This window comes from Desmodus rotundus, chromosome 3 (genome assembly GCF_022682495.2).
Source record: "Desmodus rotundus isolate HL8 chromosome 3, HLdesRot8A.1, whole genome shotgun sequence".
NCBI classification, from domain to species: Eukaryota; Metazoa; Chordata; class Mammalia; order Chiroptera; family Phyllostomidae; genus Desmodus; species Desmodus rotundus.
This window is the reverse complement of record NC_071389.1, coordinates 179,129,943-179,150,643: the sequence shown is the minus strand read 5'-3', so window position 1 is coordinate 179,150,643 and position 20,701 is coordinate 179,129,943. Positions and strand designations below refer to the sequence as shown.

The 20,701-nt window shown below is 37.3% G+C and overlaps 1 protein-coding gene across 1 annotated transcript in view; it reads right to left on the bottom strand.

Annotated features, from left to right (window-relative positions):
- Positions 1-8,101, bottom strand: part of LOC112321967 (PZP alpha-2-macroglobulin like) — a 42,932-nt gene extending 34,831 nt beyond the window's left edge. Inside the window, exons 1-5 of the mRNA XM_045186952.3 lie at positions 7,967-8,101; positions 2,466-2,649; positions 1,507-1,666; positions 1,289-1,341; positions 7-27 (exon numbers count right to left, since the gene is read on the bottom strand). Coding sequence (XP_045042887.2) covers positions 7-27; positions 1,289-1,341; positions 1,507-1,666; positions 2,466-2,649; positions 7,967-8,052 — 504 coding nt within the window. The 5' untranslated portion in view covers positions 8,053-8,101. The remainder of the gene's footprint in view (positions 1-6; positions 28-1,288; positions 1,342-1,506; positions 1,667-2,465; positions 2,650-7,966) is intronic.
- Positions 8,102-20,701: the final 12,600 nt, after the last annotated feature.

The window sequence follows — 20,701 nt, the reverse complement described above, 5'->3', positions numbered from 1 at the left end:
GCTTACCTCAAGGTATACCAGTGGAATCTATGTGAAAAAATGAAAGAAGAGATGTGGTTAGAATTTCACCAAAGGCTACAATTTCAGACTTATGATCAAACAGCTTACTAAGGAAAAATAATATTCGTAATAAGATATACCAGAATTTAACCTGAAACATAAAGTAAGTGGAATTATTCAGGGAAATCAATAAATAGTTCTGAGAAAGCATGCATGTATTTCTTCAAAAATCATTGTGTTATCATTTCTCTGAAAAATGTTATTGTAGAATAATACTTGTTAATATTTATAAATTTATTAATATTATTCACCAATAATATTATTTAGGTACTAAAAACCCTCCTTGTGAAGAATATAACCATACTGCTTACTTACATAAATTAGAAATGGATATTCATAGAGTTATATGTCATTATGATTTAGCCTCAATAGGAAGGAATTCCCAGAATTATTTGGTTAAAAGTAAACCAAGAATATTTCTTCTAGTTTTAAAATTGTTTAATATCTAACTTTTAAAAGTGGCCTTGCTTCTTTGCCATTGTGTTGAAAGCTAGTTGAAGGAAGGAATACACAATTTACATAAGTGAAGACTTCATATACAATGTACATTACATATGTATAAATATATATCATACAGTGGAACCTCAGTTCTTGAACTTAATTTGTTCTGGAGAACTGTTTAAGAAGTGATTTGTTTGAAAACCTAATCTTCTTGGTTACCCAAGGGACACGTGACAGATCATACAGGTAGCAGCATGAAAGGGTTGTCAGGTAGAGAATCAAGACCAACAATTTTGTTAGACAACCGAGACATTTTTTCCATCAACAACATGGCCAAGAACTGAATTGTTTGAGAACCAAGACATTTGAGAACCTAGGTTTAACTGTATAGTAAAAATATATTTTATAATATATATATATTTAGAAGAAGCAGAACTCTTTGGTGTTTTAATTAGTCATAGACTCCTTCAGAGTACGGATCTGGGTAGCACGTAAGTTTTTTATTGTGCATCTTCATTTTGCTTAGTGTAGTGTTTTGAGGGCAATAATTGTAGCTATTTCCAGACTGATTATATACTGTTATAAGAGAAAAGAGCTTCCTCATCTCTTAGCCCTCAATTGTGCCTTATATAAGACTGTAAATTTGTAGTAAAGTTGGAATCTAGGTTCCAAAAAGAATCTCTCATCTCACTTTTCCTGTATATTCCCACCCTGCCTTGGGTGAGTGCTCTCATCCCACCACCCACCACCCACTACCCACCTAAACTATAGATATTGAGATATTTACCAGTTCATTCAGGGGGCGAAAATTTTCATCCACAGAGACAATACGAAATTTTACTGAAAAAGAAATTCTCTGATGAGTCTCAGACATGATAAAGCAGGTAATTTGCATAATAACACAGGGGGCCAAGAGATCAGGATAATGGTGACTTTGGCTGGAAAACCTGTTGAGGAGGTGGCTCTGCTTAGTGTTGCCCCAAATGGTGGAATTTCCCTACATACCTGTCTGTCCTGGTTTATAGATGGGTTTGTCTGTCTGGACAAAGACCAGACTTTGATCATTCTTTACCAATACTGACTTTTTCTTCCTGAAGTCTTGTGTTGGTCCCTTTATCTGGACAGTGAAGAAAACCACCTCTGAAGAGGATGAGATCCTTGGGAGCTAAAGAACAAAGGATGCTACTGAGGAACCGCTCAGTCTTCTCCCTCTGACTCCTTCAACTGTGACTACTTTCTCTCTTCCCTTCAGCTTTACCAAGGGCTAGGTAGGTATGAATATTTATCCAGGTATAAGTGTAGATATTAATATAAGATATAGGAGTACTATATCAGTAAGAGCAGCCATCAATGGAACCTCCTATAGCTCATTTAGAACTCTACTTATTAAATCGTACTCCTTTTGAACGACAACGTGTATTCTGAACAAATGCAGAGAAACATCTCTGAAAAAGTATGGGAGAATATAGGAGCTAAGTATCCTAAGTTGGGCAACCTCACAGAGGTACTCTATATTTGCTTGGAGAATTTTGAACCACTTATACATTCCAAGGACAAAGACACCCAACATCCCTCTGCAAGAGAGAAATTCTGCTACATGCTGTCCTATAATGAGCTATTTTTAAAGCTGTTTTTAGGCATTGTCCAACTCTGGCCCAATAGAGATGGTTACATAACAAAGCAAGAAAACTCCTCTAAATCATACAATTTCTGTGGCTAATACAACTATTCATATTTTTTTTTAGGAATTAAATTCCATGTATAAAATTTAGCATGCACAAAAATATTTCTCCCCTACTCTGGTGAAAAAATTCATGGTTCATTCCTCAATAGCTAAAAAGTCATTCACTTTGGCTCTTTCTGAAATTTTCACTAACATCTAAAGTCATTCTTTGGGACTGAACACTAGCTGTCTATATGACTCAATATAATGTATCAAACAGGGACAGGCAGCTAGGACTCACAGTGAAGGTGACACAGCGGAATAAATCTTTCTCTGTCATCAGGTCAGTGAAGAGGTTCCTGTTCTCCCTGGGAGACTCCAAGGAAGCACTTACAGTCACTGTCTCATTCAAGTAGCTCAGAAGGAGGCAGACTTTCTCAGGGGTCCCAGTGTGGAGCAGGGAGGGGACCAGCACCATATACTGCCTGGGAGGGGGAAAAGGCCAAATCAGAGAAAAATAGAAGATAGCAAGCATTTTTAACCATAATTGCATTTTTCATAAAAATATATATTTATTGCTACATAAATTCTATACTGTGACCTCCATCTTATTAGCATACGAATACCTTTTACTCATCAATGGTCCCTCAGGCACACAGTCTAAAGTTGACTCAAAGATGTTTCAATTTTTGAAAACTTATTTGAACAAATAATGAAGGAGAACTTCCCTCATCTGGCAAAGGAAATAGACTTCCAGGAAGTCCAGGAAGTTCAGAGAGTCCCAAAGAAGCTGGAACCAAGGAGGAACACACCAAGGCACATCATAATTACATTACTTAAGATTAAACAGGAGAGAATCTTAGAAGCAGCAAGAGAAAAGGAGACAGTTACCTACAAAGGACTTCCCATAAGACTGTCAGCTGATTTCTCCAAAGAGACCTTACAGGCAAGAAGGGGCTGGCAAGGAGTATTCCAAGTCATGAAAGGCAATGACCTACATCCAAGATTACTGTATCCAGCAAAGCTATCATTTAGAATGGAAGGGAAGATAAAGAGCTTCTCAGATAAGGTCAAGTTAAAGGAGTTCATCATCACCAAGCCCTTATTATATGAAATGTTAAATGGACTTACCTAAGAAAAAGAAGATAAAAAATAGGAACAGTAAAAATGACAGCAAATGCACAGTTATTAACGACCACACCTAAAACAAAAACAAGAGCAAACTAGGCAAACAACTAGAACAGGAACAGAACCGTAGAGATGGAGATCACATGGAGGGTTGTCAATAGGGGAGTGGGAGGGGGAGAGGGGGGGAAAGTTACAGAGAATAAGTAGCATAGATGATAGGTGGAAAATAGACAGGGGGAGGGTAAGAATAGTGTAGGAAATGTAGAAGCCAAAGAACTTATAAGTATGACCCATGGACATGAACTATAGGGGGGGGAATGTGGGAGGGAGGGGGTGGGTAGGATGGAGTGGAGTGAGGGGGGCAGAAATGGGACAACTGTAATAGCATAATCAATAAATATATTAAAAAAAGAATTAAAAAAGATGTTTCAATTTTATAGGCATTCTTTGTTTTAAAGTCTTAATATCTAAATTATTTTCTTTTATGTACTCATAAAAGTACATGTACATAATAAATTATGGGTGATTGCTCACCTTATAAAACAATTTGCATTAAACTCTATCCAAGTGAACATCGCCTGTGCATGAACACCATGACTGGATTTATATAAATTCAATGGGAAAACCTCAGTGACCATATATCCATTATGTAAAGTAATACACATGTATATTGCAAAATAATTTTCTTAATGCAGAAAAAAGAACATACATGCTTTTTCTTTTAGGTTCCTCAGATATAGTCTACCCAAAAAATCAATAGTTTTTTAATCAACAAGTTTTATCAATAATTTTCATGTACACACACGTCACACAAGTCCACCGAGCATTTGATTCCCATTCTCATTCATTCTCATTCTCTTGAGGTAATCAATCTGAATATCTCAGTTTTAATACTTCTATGTTTATAAATATATACTAGGGTGAAGACCTTGTCAATGGATAAATTATCTATTTTATTTCTTGTAATATATATTATTTTGCAAAATCTTTCTGACTTAAATTCTTGAATGTATTTAATTATTCAGAGTTGTGAGAAATTTTTTGTGTGAGCTTTGTCTTTTTTGTCTTGACTTCATTGATGAGTTTCCCTTTTCTATGACATACTCATATTTTCCTGTCACAGTTCGATCCATCCTTCAGTGACACCTTTCCTGCAGCATTCAGCTCAATATAATCTCCCCACACTCTGAACCTCCATGGGCTGAAAGAGAATCTGTGTTTCCTAAGTATCTGCTGCTTGCCAGGAATTGTGTTAACCAGTCTCTGTATTAGGTCGTTGAATTCTCTCAACAACCCTGTAAGGTACATACAATATATCCTCATGTTCATGAGAGCTAAAACACGTGATCCCCATTCATTCCCACATTTGAATATATATAACAGTGAGGTAACATCTCTGCCCCTTCACTAAATCAGTATATTATACATAAAATGTGAATCCTCAAAACTTTACTGATTTAGTGCCTGTAGGTTTAAGCCATTTATTTATAGAGTATCTTTGCAATTAAGAGAACTATTTTACATTATTTTATTATCCTTTCCTTTCTATCACCAACATGAAACACAATTTTAGTGCTTTACAAAGTTAATAGGTGTGAAACTAGGAGTAGAGAATAACAAAGACAGTTTAGTTGTCTGGGAGTCGAGTGCAGTCTCCACATAGTCTGGTCCAGCAGTCTTCCTATATATGTTTTAAATTGTTCCTTGGCAAAATTATATGCCATGAATCTTTAGAGCCACTCTTAAATCATTAAAACCTCAGATTCTTATTGCATAATGCTAATGTTTTGTTCTAAAGCAGAGGGACTCAGAGCAGTTAAATAAACTACCCAAGGTCATCCAGACACTACCTCTCACCTAATTGCTTTCTTGCATTTGAACATTTCTGATCAACTGAACACCTGCTCTTTCTAAGATGTGATAAATAATAAATTTTTAAATTTTCCCAACAACCACAACTACAGTCTTTCACAATCCTTACTGCATTGACAGCAGTAAAAACAACCATATGGGAGCAGGCAGATCCAGTGTCCATTTCTACACACCTTTCTCCTATTCTGAACTGTGTCCTGAGCTCTTTCCATCCAACTCAGGAAGAACAAACCAGGGGCAAACTTCTAGGATGATTACTTTAAGATATTTCTCTGCACATTTTTCTATTTCCCTCAAACTCCTAGTTAAACTCCTCATTTGCTAGTAACTTCTGACCATATTTAGGAAGTAGAAAATGACCAATTTTTATCTGAGTGACTCGTACATTGGCCTATTGCCTTATCTCCTCCCCCTCCCCAAATTGAATTATAATATTATTCTCTGGACTCTGCTTACATAAGAGACTTGTAGACCAAAGTTATGGCTACCTGAACCCTTCATTTCCAAAGACTTTATTTTCTCCACATGTTTTAAAATCACTTTATTGAGGTATGATTGACAAACAAAAAGTTGAACATATTTAGTGTGTACTACTTGATTAGTATGTAGTTAAGTATACGCCGGTGAAATTATCAGTCCAATCTTTGCTATAAACAGACCCATCATTTCCAAAAGTTCCCCCTCTTCAATTATTATTATTATTGTAATGAGAATACAATATAAGATCCTCTTAGCAATTTTTAAGTATGCAGTATAGTATTAATTATAGGCTCTATAAAATAATAATTACTTCTTAACCTCCCCATCTCCTTTCCCCTTTTATTTCTTTGATATTAGTAGGAAAGAAATCATTAGTATATTATAATTTCATTCCACATACAGTTTTTATTTTTATTAGCCTAATTGAGATCACAATTTAAAAAATTTATTTCACATATGTTTGATATTTCAAACAACTATTTCGCAAAGGTTTGGTTAGTATTCATTCTACAAATATTGAAATTGGGACTTATCAAGGTTGAGTAATTTGCCTAAGATTTCACTTGTACTGAGCAAATCTTTTAATGTATTACTTAATCATGAATGTTTGAATTTTAACTATTTGCCTTCATAGGAGTGATTAAATTTTACAGATATTAAACTGATCACTTTTAATTTTCTTTTTTCATCATGTTTTTCTGTAACCTCTATCTCTCTGAAGTTACTGACACAAGGCAGGGGAGGACTGGGTCTCTAGGAAATAGCTCTCATCTGTCACATCAAGGGCTAATGCTGGAGGGTTAAGATGAGGTTTTCCACATGCTGACAACTAGGCCATGAAGCTCGTTCTTTGTTAATTGGTGGGAAAGATGTAAAGTAATGGGTTTCAATGGGTAGAATAGTTTTCTGTTGTATTGGACTGAAAACACAGACTGCTTAACATTCCGACTCCCCAAAATGCCACTTGCTTCTTCTATTCAGCCTGTACTCAGAAAACTGAACAGCAGCCACAGATTTCCAACTGCTCTGTGAGTGGAATCAACAGAAGGTAGAACCATCCACAGTTGTAGTTGAGGTAGAAGAATTATGAAAGAGAAATGTGCTCCTACTGGTTACTAAGTAATTGTGCATTGACAAAGCCTGAAGAATGAAAGAACTTCAGTTGGTCAGAGTTCTGATTTCTGCTTCCTGTACTTTGACCTGGAGAGGACCAACTGTGATAAGTGGATAAAGATAACACACTGAGCAGAAGGTCTCTTTACCCCTCTCCCCATTTGGTACGCTGGAGGCTACCCTGTATCGATCAGGGATATAGCTACATCAGAGTCATCTAGGAGTACAGTATGGGTAGGCAAGGGAGGTGTAGAAGTTTAACCTTTCCAGGATACTTTAGTGCCTACATGTTGCTGTTGGATCCAAGAATTGTGCAGCCCTCCAGAAGAAAAGTAAAGGCAGCTGTGTTGAGGCCACAAGCCTCAAATGGGTGACTGGCAAAGGTGATCCTGCAGCATAGGCTGTGTTGGAACAACTGCCATGGAATTGGAGGCAGGATGTAGAGAGTTGGGAGTTTTATGTGACAAGAAAGAGCTAGTGTGAGTCAAAGTCAGCTAGAGAGAACTTCTGGGACTCCTTGGCAAAGGGACTAAACTGAGACAAACTAGATGGTTAAAGATTCAAATAATAAATGTTAGCAGACAAGGAGAAGCCAGATTGACAGTGGCTAAGAAGACAGACAACTCTGCAACAAAGGACCCTGACCCCTTTTCTCCACCAATAATTAATGAAGATCACATTCCTTGGAGAGGATTGGAGAGAAGTGGAAGCGAAGTCTTAGTTTTTGGATTTCACCAACTTTATAACTAAGTAAGGCTAAAATTACTTTCCCCCTGCATTGAATATTTACTGAAGGGCCTTGATGAAGATGCAATAAATTATTGAAAAACGAAGGAGCTGTATTTTCTCTATGCATGTGATCTACAATGTGGGTTAAATTGCACCCCACTATACACTTTAAATACTTTTATAGTCAATGCTTTCTATCCAAAAAAAAAAATGGGTCTGTGAATGTGGAGTCTGAGGCTTCAGTTTATAATGAAAACATGCTTCTTAGTGTTGACTTACTGTGTTGATGACTATTATTTTAAGAGTATGGAATAAATAAAAGGAAAAATGTATTAACCATTTATAATTAATTGCTTATGACTAGAAGGTGTCTTAAGGAATGAAAAAATAGCATTTAATAGGAAAAAGAAAGCAAAGATATAAAGGAGAGATTAAAATAAAGAACAGACCCTTGAGGAGAGGACTTTGAGTGAGACTTACGGTTCTGCAGAGTTTGAGGCATTGGTAGAAAACAGGACAAGGAGAAGTAGCATGAAACTTGAGTGAGGAAGTCTGTCTTTCCCCATAGTGAGGGGCAAAACTCAAAGACTGTATTACGTCTGCCTTCAGCCAGATCTTTGATATCTACCAAATTTACCAGGCTTTATATGGCTGCTATTTGCAAACAAGCCCCACCCTTAGGCTTCAAAATAGAGTTCAGAGTTGGGCACAGATTCCCTAAAAGGGTAGTTGCTCTCAGTGATTGCTTCATTACCCTCAAGGCTGTATACTTACTTGCTTTCCAAGGGAAGAAAAGAGAATAGCTTTGTTTTGAAGTTCCTGGTTCTCTCAAAGTGTGAAATAGAACAGTAAAGAAAAACCTGATGGTCATAGAATAAGGTCTGCAGGAAGTGAATTTTTTCCTTTATTTAAAACATTGTATCTGGACAAAACCACAACTTTTTCCATAGCTGGCACATTTTTAGCAATTTTTAACTTAAATATAATTGACATAACATAAAATTCACCATGTTAAAGTGTACGATTAGGTTATTTTTAGTATGTGCATGGTGTGATACAACCATCATCACTATCTAATTATTGAACATTTCATTACGTCCAAAACAAATGTGTTTGTTCCCAGTTCCTTCTTCCTCCCTCAGCCCCTGACAACCAGTAATCTGTTTTCTGTCTCTATAGATTTGTCTTTCTGGATATTTCATGCAAATAAATGGCATAATGGCCTTTTGTGTCTGGTTTCTTTCACTTAGCATTATATTTTCAAGGTTCCTCTATATTGTGGCATGTATCAGTACTTTATATAAGTGACAATTATTTCATTGTATGATTGTACCATATTTTGTTTTTTCATCAGTTGATAAAACATTTGGTTTGTTTTCACTCTTTGGCTATAATAAATAATTACGCTATGAATAGTTGAGTAAATTTTTTTGTGTGACTATGTTTTCAATTCTTTTGGGTATAAAAATAGGAGTAGAATTGTTAGGTCATATGGAAACTCTTGTTTAAAATTTGGAGGAACTGCTAAACTTTTTCACAGCAGCTGCAGGTTTTTACATTGCCACCTACAGTGTAGGAGGTTTCTATTTTTTCCACATTTTTGCCAACACTTGCCATTCTCTGTTATTTTGTTTGTTTCATTTCACCAAATCTAGTAGGAATGAAATGGTTTCTCTTTGTGGTTTTGACTTTGCATCTCCTTCATTAGTGATGTTTAGCATATTTTATGAGCTTATTGCCCATTTGTATATATTCTTTAGAGAGATTTCGGTTCAATTCCTTTACCATATTTTAATTCAGTTGTCTTCTTATTGTTGAGTTGCAAGAGCTTTTTATATGTTCAGGGTCCTAGATGCATATTAGATAAATGGTTTGTAAATATTTTCTCAGTATATGGTTTGTTTTTCTCTATTGATATTGCTCTTTGATGCACAAACATTTTTAATTTTGATAAAGTAAAATTTATCAATTTTTTCTTTGGCCATTTGTGTTTTGTGTCATATTTAAGAAATTATTGCCTAAAGTCAGAAAGATTTACATTATGTTTCCTCCTAAAAGTTTTATCATTTTAGGTCTTATATTTAACTCTAGGATCTATTGGAAGTTAATTTTTGTATATTGTTTAAGTTAGGGGCCCAACTTCCTTCTTTTATATGTGGATATTCAGCTGTCCTAGAACCATTTGTTGAAAAGACTATTCTTTCCCTATTGGACATTCTTGGATTGGCTCCTTGTTGAAAATTAGTTGACTATAGATGTATGGTTTTACTTATGAACCCTCAATTCTATTCTATTGATCTATACATTCATCCTTGCCAGTGCCATACTGTCTTGACTACCTAGAGTTTTGTAGGAAGTTTTGAAATAAGGAAGTGTGAGTCTTCTTTCTTTGTCCTTCTTTTTCAAGATTGCATTGTTTCAATTTCACTAGGTGTAATCTGTCTATTTAGATTCTCTGATTCTTCCTGATTCAGTTTTGGAAGATTATATGTTTTTAGTAATTTATCCATTTTGTCCAGGTTGTCCATTTGTTGGGATATATTTGTTCATAATATTTTCTTAAAATCTTTCATATTTCTTTGGTGTGAATTGTTATTTTCCCTCTTTCATTTCTGATTTTATTTATCTGGGTCCTCTCTTTTTTTTTTTGATGAGTCTGGTTAAAGGTTTGTCAATCTTGTTTATCTTTTCAGAGAATCAGCTCTTGATTGGTGGATCTTTTGTATCATTTTTTAAGACTCTGTTTTGTTTATTTCTGCTCTGATCTTTATTATTTCCTTCCTTCTACTCACTTTGGGCTTTGTTTGTTGTTCTTTTTCAATTTCCATTAAGTGTAAAGTTAGATTGTTTATTTTAGCTATTTGTTGTTTTTTTTGAGATAGGCCTGTAATGCTATGAATTTCCCTTTTAGGATTGCTTTACCAATGTGCCAGAAATTTTGGATTGTTGTGTCCTCCTTTACATTTGCTTCAAGGTACCTTTAATTTCTTCCTTGATCTTTTTTTAAAAATATATTTTATTGATTATGCTATTGCAGTTGTCCCATTATCCCCCCTTTATTCCCCTCCGCACTGCACACCCCCTCCCACCTGCATTCCCTCCACCTTAGTTCATGTCCATGGGTCATACATATAAGTTCTTTGCCTTCCACATTTTGTATACTATTCTTCACCTCGCCCTGTCTATTTTCTACCTACCATTTATGCTACTTATTCGCTGTACCTTTTCCCCCATTCTCTCCTCCCTGCTGATTACCCTCCATGTGACCTCCATTTCTGTGATTCTGTTCCTATTCTAGTTGTTTGCTTAGTTTTAGTTTTTGTTTTTAGGTTCGGTTATTGATAATTATGAGTTTGTTGTCATTTTACTGTTCATATTTTTGATCTTCTTCTTTTTCTTACATAAGTCCCTTTAACATTTCATATAATTGGGGTTTGGTAATGATGAACTGCTTTAACTTGACCTTATCTGTGAAGCACATTATCTGCTCTTCCATTCTAAATGAAAGCTTTGCAGGATAGAGTAATCTTGGGTGTAGGTCCTTGCCTTTCATGACTTAGAATACTTCTTTCTAGCCCCTTCTTGCCTGCAAGGTTTCTTTTGAGAAATCAGCTGAGAGTCTTATGGGAACTCCTTTTAGGGTAACTGTCTTCTTTTCTCTTGCTGCTTGTAAGATTCTCTCCTTCTTTTTAATCTTGGCTAATGTAATTATGATGATCCTTGGTATGTGCTTCCTTGGGTCCAACTTCTTTGGGGCTGTCTGAGCTTCCTGGACTTCCTGGAAGTCTATTTCCTTCACCAGATTGGGGAAGTTCTCCTTCATTATGTTTTCAAATAAGTTTTCAATTTCTTCTCTTCCTCTTCTCCTGGCACCCCTATGATCTGGATGTTGGAATGTGAAATTTGTCCCGGAGATTCCTAAGCCTCTCCTTATTTTTCTGAATTCTTGTTTCCTCATTCTGTTCTGGTTGAATGTTTCTTTCTTCTTTCTGCTCCAAACCCTTGATTTGAATCCCAGTTTCCTTCCCCTCGCTGTTGGTTCCCCGTATATTTTCCTTTATTTCACTTTTCATAGCTTTCACTTTTTCCTCTATTTTGTAACCATACTCAGCCATTTCTGTGAGCATCCTGATTAGCAGTGTTTTGAACTGTGCATCTGATAGGTTGGCTATCTCTTTGTCACTTAGTTGTATTTTGTTCTGGAGCTTTGATCTGTTCTTCCAATTGGGCTATTTTTTTTTTTTTTTTTTTGGTCTTGGTGTGCCTGTTCTTCCTTGGTCTTGTTTTCGACCCATTCATTGTTTAATAACATATTTAGCTTCCATGTCTTTGTGTGTTTTTCAGTATTCTTCTTGTGATTGATTTCTAGTTTCATCACATTGTGTTCAGAGAAGATGCTTGATGTGATTTCAATCATCTTAAATTTACTGAGACTTGTTTTGTGTCCTAACATGTGGTCTGTCCTAGAAAACTGTCCATGTGCACTTAAAAAGTATGTATATTCTGCAGTTTTGGGATGAAATGCTTTGAAGATATCAATAAATTCATTTGATTTCATGTTTTCTTTAAGGCTGTTGTCTCCTTGTTGATTTTCTGCCTGAAATATCTATCCATTGAAGTCAATGGTGTGTTAAAATCCCCAACTATACTGTATTTCTGTTGATCTCTCCCTTTATGTCCATCAAGATTTGCTTCTCATATTTAGTGTTCCTATATTAGGTGCATAAATGTTTACTAGGGTTATATCCTCTTGTTGGATTCTTCCCTTTATCATTATGTAGTGTCCTTTGTCTCCTACTATATATAGCCTTCGTTTGAAAGTCTATTTTGTTGGATATAAGTACAGCTACCCTAGCTTTTTTTTTTTTTCTTTCCATCCCTTTACTTTTAGTCTGTGTGTATCTTTTGATCTGCAATGTGTGTCTTGGAGGCAGCATGTGTATATGTATGCAGGTTTTGTTTTCTTATCCATTTCACTCTCCTATGTCTTTTGGTTGGAGCATTTAAGCCATTTACCTGTAAAGTGATTATTGATACACAGGTAGGTAGTGTCATTTTATTGTTAGACTGTTTTCCTCTTTCTTTCTTCTTCTTCATGTTAAAGCAAGGCCTTTATCACTTGTTGTAGTACTGGTTTAGTGTTAACAAGCTCCTTTAAATTTTTCTTGTCTGGGAAGCTCCTTATTTCTACTTCAATTTTAAATGATATATTTGCTGAGTAAAGTAGCCTTGGTTGTAGGTCCTTGCTTTCATCACCTTGAAGATTTCATGCCACTCCCATCTGGCCTGAAATGTTTCTGATGAGTAATCAGATGACAGTCTAATTGGTGTTCCCTTCTATGTAACTACCTGCTTCTCTCTTGTGGCTTTTAGGATTCTCACCTTGTCTTTAAGTCTTGCCATTTTAATTATGATGTGGCTTAGTGTAGGCCTTTTTGGGTCCAAATGTTTGGGACTCTCTGAGCTTCCTGGACTTGTTTGTCTTTTTCCTTCACCAGATTAGGAACGTTTCTGCTCATTATTTCTTTAAATAGTTTCTTGATCCCTTTCTTGCTCTCCTCTCCTTCCGGTATTCCCATGATGTGGATGTTGTTATGTTTCATGTTGTCCAAAATATTTCTTAAGCTCTCCTCATTTTAAAAAAATTCTTTTTTCTTTGTGCTGCTTTGCCTCAATTTTTTCCTGCCTTGTCTTCCAAATCACTGATTTGATCCCCTGTTTCATCTAACTTACTGTTTATTCCTTCCAGTGTATTAACAATTTCAGATATTGCATTCTTTATTTCTGACTGGTCCTTTTTTTATGGTTTCTATGTCATTTTTCTATTCTGTTGAGTATCCTTATAATCATTACTCTAAACTCTCTGATAAATTGCTTGTGTCCATTTTATCTAGCTCTTCTTCTGGAGAATTCTCTTGTTCTTTCATTTGGGTCTGTTTATTTGTTTTCTAATTTTGGCTGCCTCTTTTATTTGTTTCTATGTATTTGGTAGATCTGCAAAGACTCTGGTGTAGGCCTTTGTCAGGTGCTGCTTATGATTGGCCCTGGCCAACTTATTTGAAGCTATCAGTGATCCTCAGTGTATGGCTCCCTTGCTAGGCCTGTTACTGGGCAGAAGGAAAGAGGCTGTGCACTAAGACCAACTATTACCAGCACCCACCTGGGTGAGGGTCAGCTGAAGTCTTTTAGAATTCTCAGAGATCTGCTGAAGTCGTTAAGATAATCAATGGTATAGCCTCAAGCTGTAATCAGCAGCCTGTCTTAAGCTCCACAGGGTGGGGCAAAGTAATTCCTGCTGTCAGGCTATTGCTTCCCCTCAGGCTGATGCAATTCAGAGAGTAGTGCTCTGCCTGGGAAAGATGGCTTCTGCAGTATGGGGATGCTTCAGCACAGGGATCCTGACAGCTCTTCTTTCAGTTCCCTCCCCTGAGCTACCAACCCAGCCTCTTCTCAAGTGTCTCTAGCTTACTCTGCCCTCCCTCTGCCAGAGCCCAGGGAAGTGGTTGCAAATGAAATTTTGTGTGTTGGCCCTTTAAGAGGCTCTCTGAGTGTCCAGTTTTCTCTCCATGGCAGATAGAAACCCTGCTGCTTTCACAGCTGGATGTTACCTGGTTTCCTTTCCAGCTCTGGTGCCTAGTCTGGGGAGCCTAGCTTGGAATTTAGACCCCACACTTCTCAGGCGAAACCCCTTGGCCAATGAAATATCTCTCCACAACTTTAGCCTCCACCTATGGGAGCTCAGCCAGCCCTCTTGCACCTCCTCCACACTTCCTACTAGTCTCATTGTGATGAAGTGGGTTTTTCTGTGCTCTCATTGTTATAAGGCTTTTCTCCAGCTAGTGTTCAGTTGATTATTAAAGATGATTTTTCTACAGTTAATTGTAATTCCAGATAGGTCCCAGGAGGAGGTTAGTGTGGCTTCCACTTACTCTTCTGCCATCTTGGATCTCTTACTCTAAACAATTTGACAAAGACATTTCCCTTTTTGTTTTCAATTTTTTTGTGCCTGGTTCCAAGAAGAAATTTACTTTTATATTCAGCTTCTCAGTGCCAGTGAAGAGAAAATTTGGGGGCCATGTGTTATCCAAGTGTACTGATGATGAAAGTCTTTTGCATGGTTTACATATTAACAGACTTTGAGTAATCAGATCATTTACTGGACATGACAAGTTTCATTTTTGTTAGATTAAATATACCTTGGCAAGATTTTCTCAGGCAATACTTTGTTCAACAATAACTTGAGTCCTTGCAAAACTTTTGCCTTTGGTGTCTTGAATTTTAATGTTTTGTATTTGGTGTCTTGTTAATTCTGATTCTTAAATTTTAAAAGAAAAATACCTGAGAATATTAAGTGAAAAGCATAAAGATATTTCTCACACTCCTTTATATTTTTTAAATGACTAAGAAGAAAGGTCTTTAATAATACTTCTGCTTTGTATTAAATATGAATCACCCTGGCTGGTGTGGCTCAGTGGTTGAGTTCTGGCCTAAGAACCAAAGGGTTGTGGGTTCAATTCCCAGTCGGGTACATGCTTGGGTTGCAGGCCAGGTCTCCAGTAATGGGTACTTGAGAGACAACCATGCATTGATGTTTCTTTCCCTCTTTTTCTCCTCCCTTCCCCTCTCTAAAAAATAAATAAATAAAATCTTAAAAAAAAAAAACCTAATCAAACATTCCTTGAGAGCATGTACCAGAACAGATCAAAATCTACAAACCAACATTTTCACCCAAATGTGCATTGAAGTCCAGCAACTATAATGACTCATGGATTTAATTATTTTTATTATGAATTATTACATTGTTCTTATGACCACAGGAGAAATGAACAAGAAAATTCTTTCTGGAGGACTTTAACAAAAAGAGATTCTTTTTTTTTTTTTTTTTTTGAGATAAGCTATAAGTATGACAGAGAGCTAGAAGTGAAAAACTGTACCCCATTCTCAGATTTTATCTGTTTGTTTGTTTGTTTTTAGTTATAGGATGAGACATTTTTATCGTTGAATAAAACTATGTAGAAATACATAAACACAATGAAATTTCTTGCTTTCTCCTTCATCCACCCAATCACTTGGGACCTTCTCATTTAAGTGTTCTGATTTAACAGACAAAGAAGAATGAAGTAAGTAAACTGGACAAGTGAGTGAAAACATATTATTTTAATTGGATATTACAGTAGTTGTCATACTAAACTGGGTGGCTTAAAACAAGAGGAATTTATTTTTTCATAGTTCTGGAGGCCAGAAGTCAGAAATCAAGGTATTGGCAGGGCCCTGCTCCAGGGGGAATCTGTTCCATGCCTTTCTCTTAGCTTCTTTGGTTACCAGCAATCCTTGGCATTCCTGTCTCTGCCTCCGTCATCACATGGCATTCTCCTTGTGTGTCTGATATTGTCTCCTTCTGCACATGGCTGTCTCTATGTGTCTTTTCCTCTTGTTATAGGACAACAGTAATATTAAATAAAGGACCCATCCTACTTCAGCATGACCTCATTTAACGTACATCTTAATTACATCTGCAAAGATCTTATTTTCCAGATCTTATTTCTTATTTCTTTTTTAGACCTTATTTGGAAATTAAGTTATTTAGACATCCACAGGTAGCAGGGTTAGGACTTCAATGTATCTTCCAGGGGGATACAATTCAACCCACAACAGAGATAATTTGTATTTGTCCTTTTGATGATTGCTGACAGCTGGTTTTACAAGACACAGGCAATGATTTTCCTCTTAGAGTTTAATGAATGCATAAAATGTACTTTTAAACATATTTTGCTTAAAGTTCTAATAAATAACCAATATTTATTTCCCCTCATTGATTTGACTTTGAAAAAGTATGTGAATCTTTTCCATAGAGCATTTGTGAAACATGAAGCAACAAGTTAAATTTCAGTGAAAATGATCTTTCTAGCAGTTCATTTTCTGTATTAGTATATGCCAATACCTTTGTATTACTCTATTTGTCTTCTATTCACCTATGGGATATGCTCATGAAGCACTGACCCCTTTAATGACGCCTTTGTTTTACTGACTGCCTACCACATTCTCAGCACTGTGCTGAGCGAGCGGGCTACAGACATGGTGAAGACACAGGTTTCGCTTTTGAAGAGATTTGAGTCTATGGATGAGAGGAAAATAAACACTTTTTAAAAGTGTGTAATTGTATAAGCGTGGGAAAAAATATGTGCATTAAAACATTTGATGTAGCCTGAAGAAGACACCCCAGTTCTGCACAAATGTCTGTGTATCTGGAGGTCAGCGAAAACTTGCTTTCTTCTTCACATCATTGCCTAGAAGATAAACTCTCATAGTGCAAAATCTGAAATATTTTCTTGCTAAAATTTTTTTCAACAGTTTCTACCAACAAATAAGAAATAGTGTTTTAGTCTTTCATTATCTTTTTTTTTTAAATATATTTATTGATTATGCTATTACAGTTGTCCCATTTCCCCCCCACTCCACTCCATCCTGCCCACCCCCGTCCCTCCCACATTCCCCCCCTATAGTTCATGTCCATGGGTCATACTTATAAGTTCTTTGGCTTCTACATTTCCTACACTATTTTTACCCTCCCCCTGTCTATTTTCCACCTATCATCTATGCTACTTATTCTCTGTACCTTTCCCCCTCTCTCCCCCTCCCACTCCCTTAATGACAACCCTCATGTTCTAGTTGTTTGCCTAGTTTGCTCTCGTTTTTGTTTTATGTGTGGCCATTAATAACTGTGAGTTTGCTGTCATTTTTACTGTTCCAATTTTTGATCTTCTTTTTCTTAGGTAACTCCCTTTAACATTTCATATAATAAGGGCTTGGTGATGATGAACTTCTTTAACTTGACCTTATCTGAGAAGCACTTTATCTTCCCTTCCATTCTAAGTGATAGCTTTGCTGGATACAGTAATCTTGGCTGTAGGTCCTTGTGTTTAATCTTGGGTAATGTAATTATGATGTGCCTTGGTGTGTTCCTCCTTGGGTCCAGCTTCTTTGGGATTCTCTGAGCTTCCTGGACTTCCCGGAAGTCTATTTCCTTTGCCAGATGAGGGAAGTTCTCCTTCATTATTTGTTCAAATAAGTTTTCAATTTTTTGTTCTTCCTCTTCTCCTTCTGGCACCCCTATAATTCGGATGTGGGAACGTTTCAAGGCGTCCGGGAGGTTCCTAAGCCTCTCCTCATTTATCCAAGTTCTTGTTTCTTCATTCTTTTTTGCTTGGATGTTTGTTTCTTCCTTCTGGTCCACACCATTGATTTGAGTCCCAGTTTCCTTCTCATCACTATTGGTTCCCTGTACATTTTCCTTCGTTTCTCTTAGCATAGGCTTCATTTTTTCATCTGTTTTTCGAATAGATTCAACCAAGTCTGTGAGCATATTGATAACCAGTGCTTTGAACTGTGCATCCGATAGGTTGGCTATCTCTTCGTCACTTAGTTGTATTTTTTCTGGAGCTTTGAAGTGTTCTGTCATTTGGGCCATTTTTTTTTTTTTGTCTTGGAGCGTCTGTTACTTTAAGGGGCGGAGCCTTAGGTGTTCACCAGGGCGGGGTAACGCTGGTCGCTGAGCTGTGACGCTGTACGAGGGGGAGGGGCCCAGTGGGAGCAATGGCGCCCGCCTCACTCTCCTCCGGATTTCAATCTTTCACTCCGATACCCACAATCAAACTGGGCCACTCTGGTGCTGGTTCCCGAGTAAGTGGGCCTGTGCACACGCTAGGCCCCTGTGGGTCTCTCCAACAACCTCTTCTGTGAGGCTGGGAGTCTCTCCTGCCGCCCCAACCCCCAGGGGCGCTTTCAATCAGAGGTTTGAGGCTTCATTTCCCGGAGCTGGAGCCCTGGGTTGCACGGTCTGCTTTGCTGCCCGCCGTTCGTCAGGTTTATCTGTGGGCGAATTTGGTGCCGCGCGGGGTGCTACCCGCTGCTCTGCCTGCCCCACTCTCCGCCACTCTGAGTCCGGCCCTCTTGGTTTATCTGCGCAGATGTGGGGCCGCAGGGTCTGCTAGTGCTCGGACTGCCTGCGCCATCTGTCCCACACTCCGCCAGTCTCAGTCCCGCCACAGCCACGCGAGTCCTCTCCACCCCGGTGCCCGTCTCCGCCCCTCCTACCAGTCTGGATGAATGGTTATTTTCTATTTTCTTGGTGTTGGTCCCCCTTGTTGTTCGATTCTCTGTCAGTTCTGGTTGTGCGAGGAGGCGCAGTGTGTCTACCTACGCCTCCATCTTGGTTCTCCTAGTCTTTCATTATCTTATAATTTTATTTTTGTCCATATCTTTTTTAATTTTATTTTTCAGTTGTTTGCATTCAATAAAGATTTTATTTATTTATTTGGAAGGGAGGGAGAAAGAGAGAGAGAGAAACATCAATTGTGGTTGCCTCATGCACATCCTTCACTGGGGACCTGGCCTACAACCCAGGCATGTGCCCTAGACTGGAAATTGAACCGGCGACCCTTTGGTTCAATTCGCAGGTGGGTACTCGATCCACTGAGCCACACCAGCCAGGGCTGCATTCAATATTACTGAGAGCATGATTCTAACTCCTCCAAGAGGAAGTCCTTTTTTGCAGAAAGCCTCCTGGAGAGACTCCACCCTATTGGCTCACCCTGCTGCTCTGTCACCCTTAGGCCTTCTCAGACCTCATTCTGAGCCCCTAAGGACACCACACCGGGAAAGGAACATATCTTTAAATTTTTCTCCATGTATATGTTACTTTATAGTTTCAACTTATCTTGCTATATATATCCATAAAGTTAATTTTTAAAGTATATTTTATTGATTATGCTATTACAGTTGCCCCAATTTTTTCTCCCCTTTCTCCCCCTCCTCCCTGCACCACCTTCCCACCCTCCAGCAACCCCTCTCCTCCACCCCCAGTTCATGCCCATGGGTCATACCTATAAGTTCTTTGGCTTTTCTATTTCCTATACTATTCTTAACCTCCCCCTGTCTATTTTGTGCCTACCGATTATGCTTCTTATTCCATGTACATTTCCCCCCCATTCTCCCCTTCCCCACTGATAACCCTCCATGTGATCTCCATTTCTGTGATTCCATTCCTGTTCTAGTTGCTTGCTTAGTTTTAGTTTTTGTTTTTTAGGTTCAGTTGTTGATAGTTGTGAGTTTGTTGTCATTTTACTGTTCATAGTTTTTGATCTTCTATTTCTTAAGTTAATTTTTAATTTTAACTTTATGTGACTTGAATAAAGATAAAACCTGTCTAAATAGGGGTGGCTAAAATACTGTAAAATGTTTACATTCACAATCATTATAAATTCATTCATATTCAATGCTGTACTAAACAATACCCAGTATGACTATGGGGATAATTAATTTGATAAATGGATTTCAGTGTTTTACCTGGAATAGATAATGGGCTTGGTAGTGCAAAGAAAACATGAAAACAGAGAAACAAGGTGTCTGTGAAAGAATAGATTAGCTAATCAGTGTAATAGGATAAATCACTAGAAACAAGCTTTCATGTATATAATTTATAATTCAAACGTATAATTTAATGTGTGATAAAGAAGGCACTTTTTATTAGCTGGGAAATATATAATCGGTCAATAAATGATAATGGGACTATTAGAAAGCTACGTGAGAAAGAAGTCTATTTAGATACTGACCACACAATAGACAACAAACTCAGTTGAGAAGGAATTAAATGTGAAAACTTGAACTGAGACTTCTGTTCCATCCATGCAGGATTTCATCACCACAGAGGCCTCTCTAATGCTATCCCTTTGTAGGCGTGCCCTTCATGCTCACTCTGTCATTCAGAACCCCTGGAAATCACTAATTTGTTTTCCATTTCTGTAGTAGTATTATTTCAAGGATGTTATATAAAAGGAAATACAGTATAACTTTTTGAAATTGGCTTTAACTTCACTTAGCGTATTGTTTTTGAGATCCAACCAAGAGTGTATAGCAAGTTTGCTCCTTTTTATTGATGAGTAGTATTTCGTGGTATAAATGTACCGCAGGTAGTTTAACCATTCACCTATTTATTGATGGGCATTTTAGTTGTTTCAATACTTGGAAACATTGTTTTCTACCTTCCTGTGGGTTACTTGAACATTTCTTGCAACCCCATTTTATCACTAGTGTTTTGGAATACACTACTTTGCATAATATTTTAGTGTTTTTAAAAACATTATGAGGAATAGAAACATATTTCAGAAGGGAAATAAAACATTGATAAAGAACAAAAGAAACATGAGAGTTGTAAAT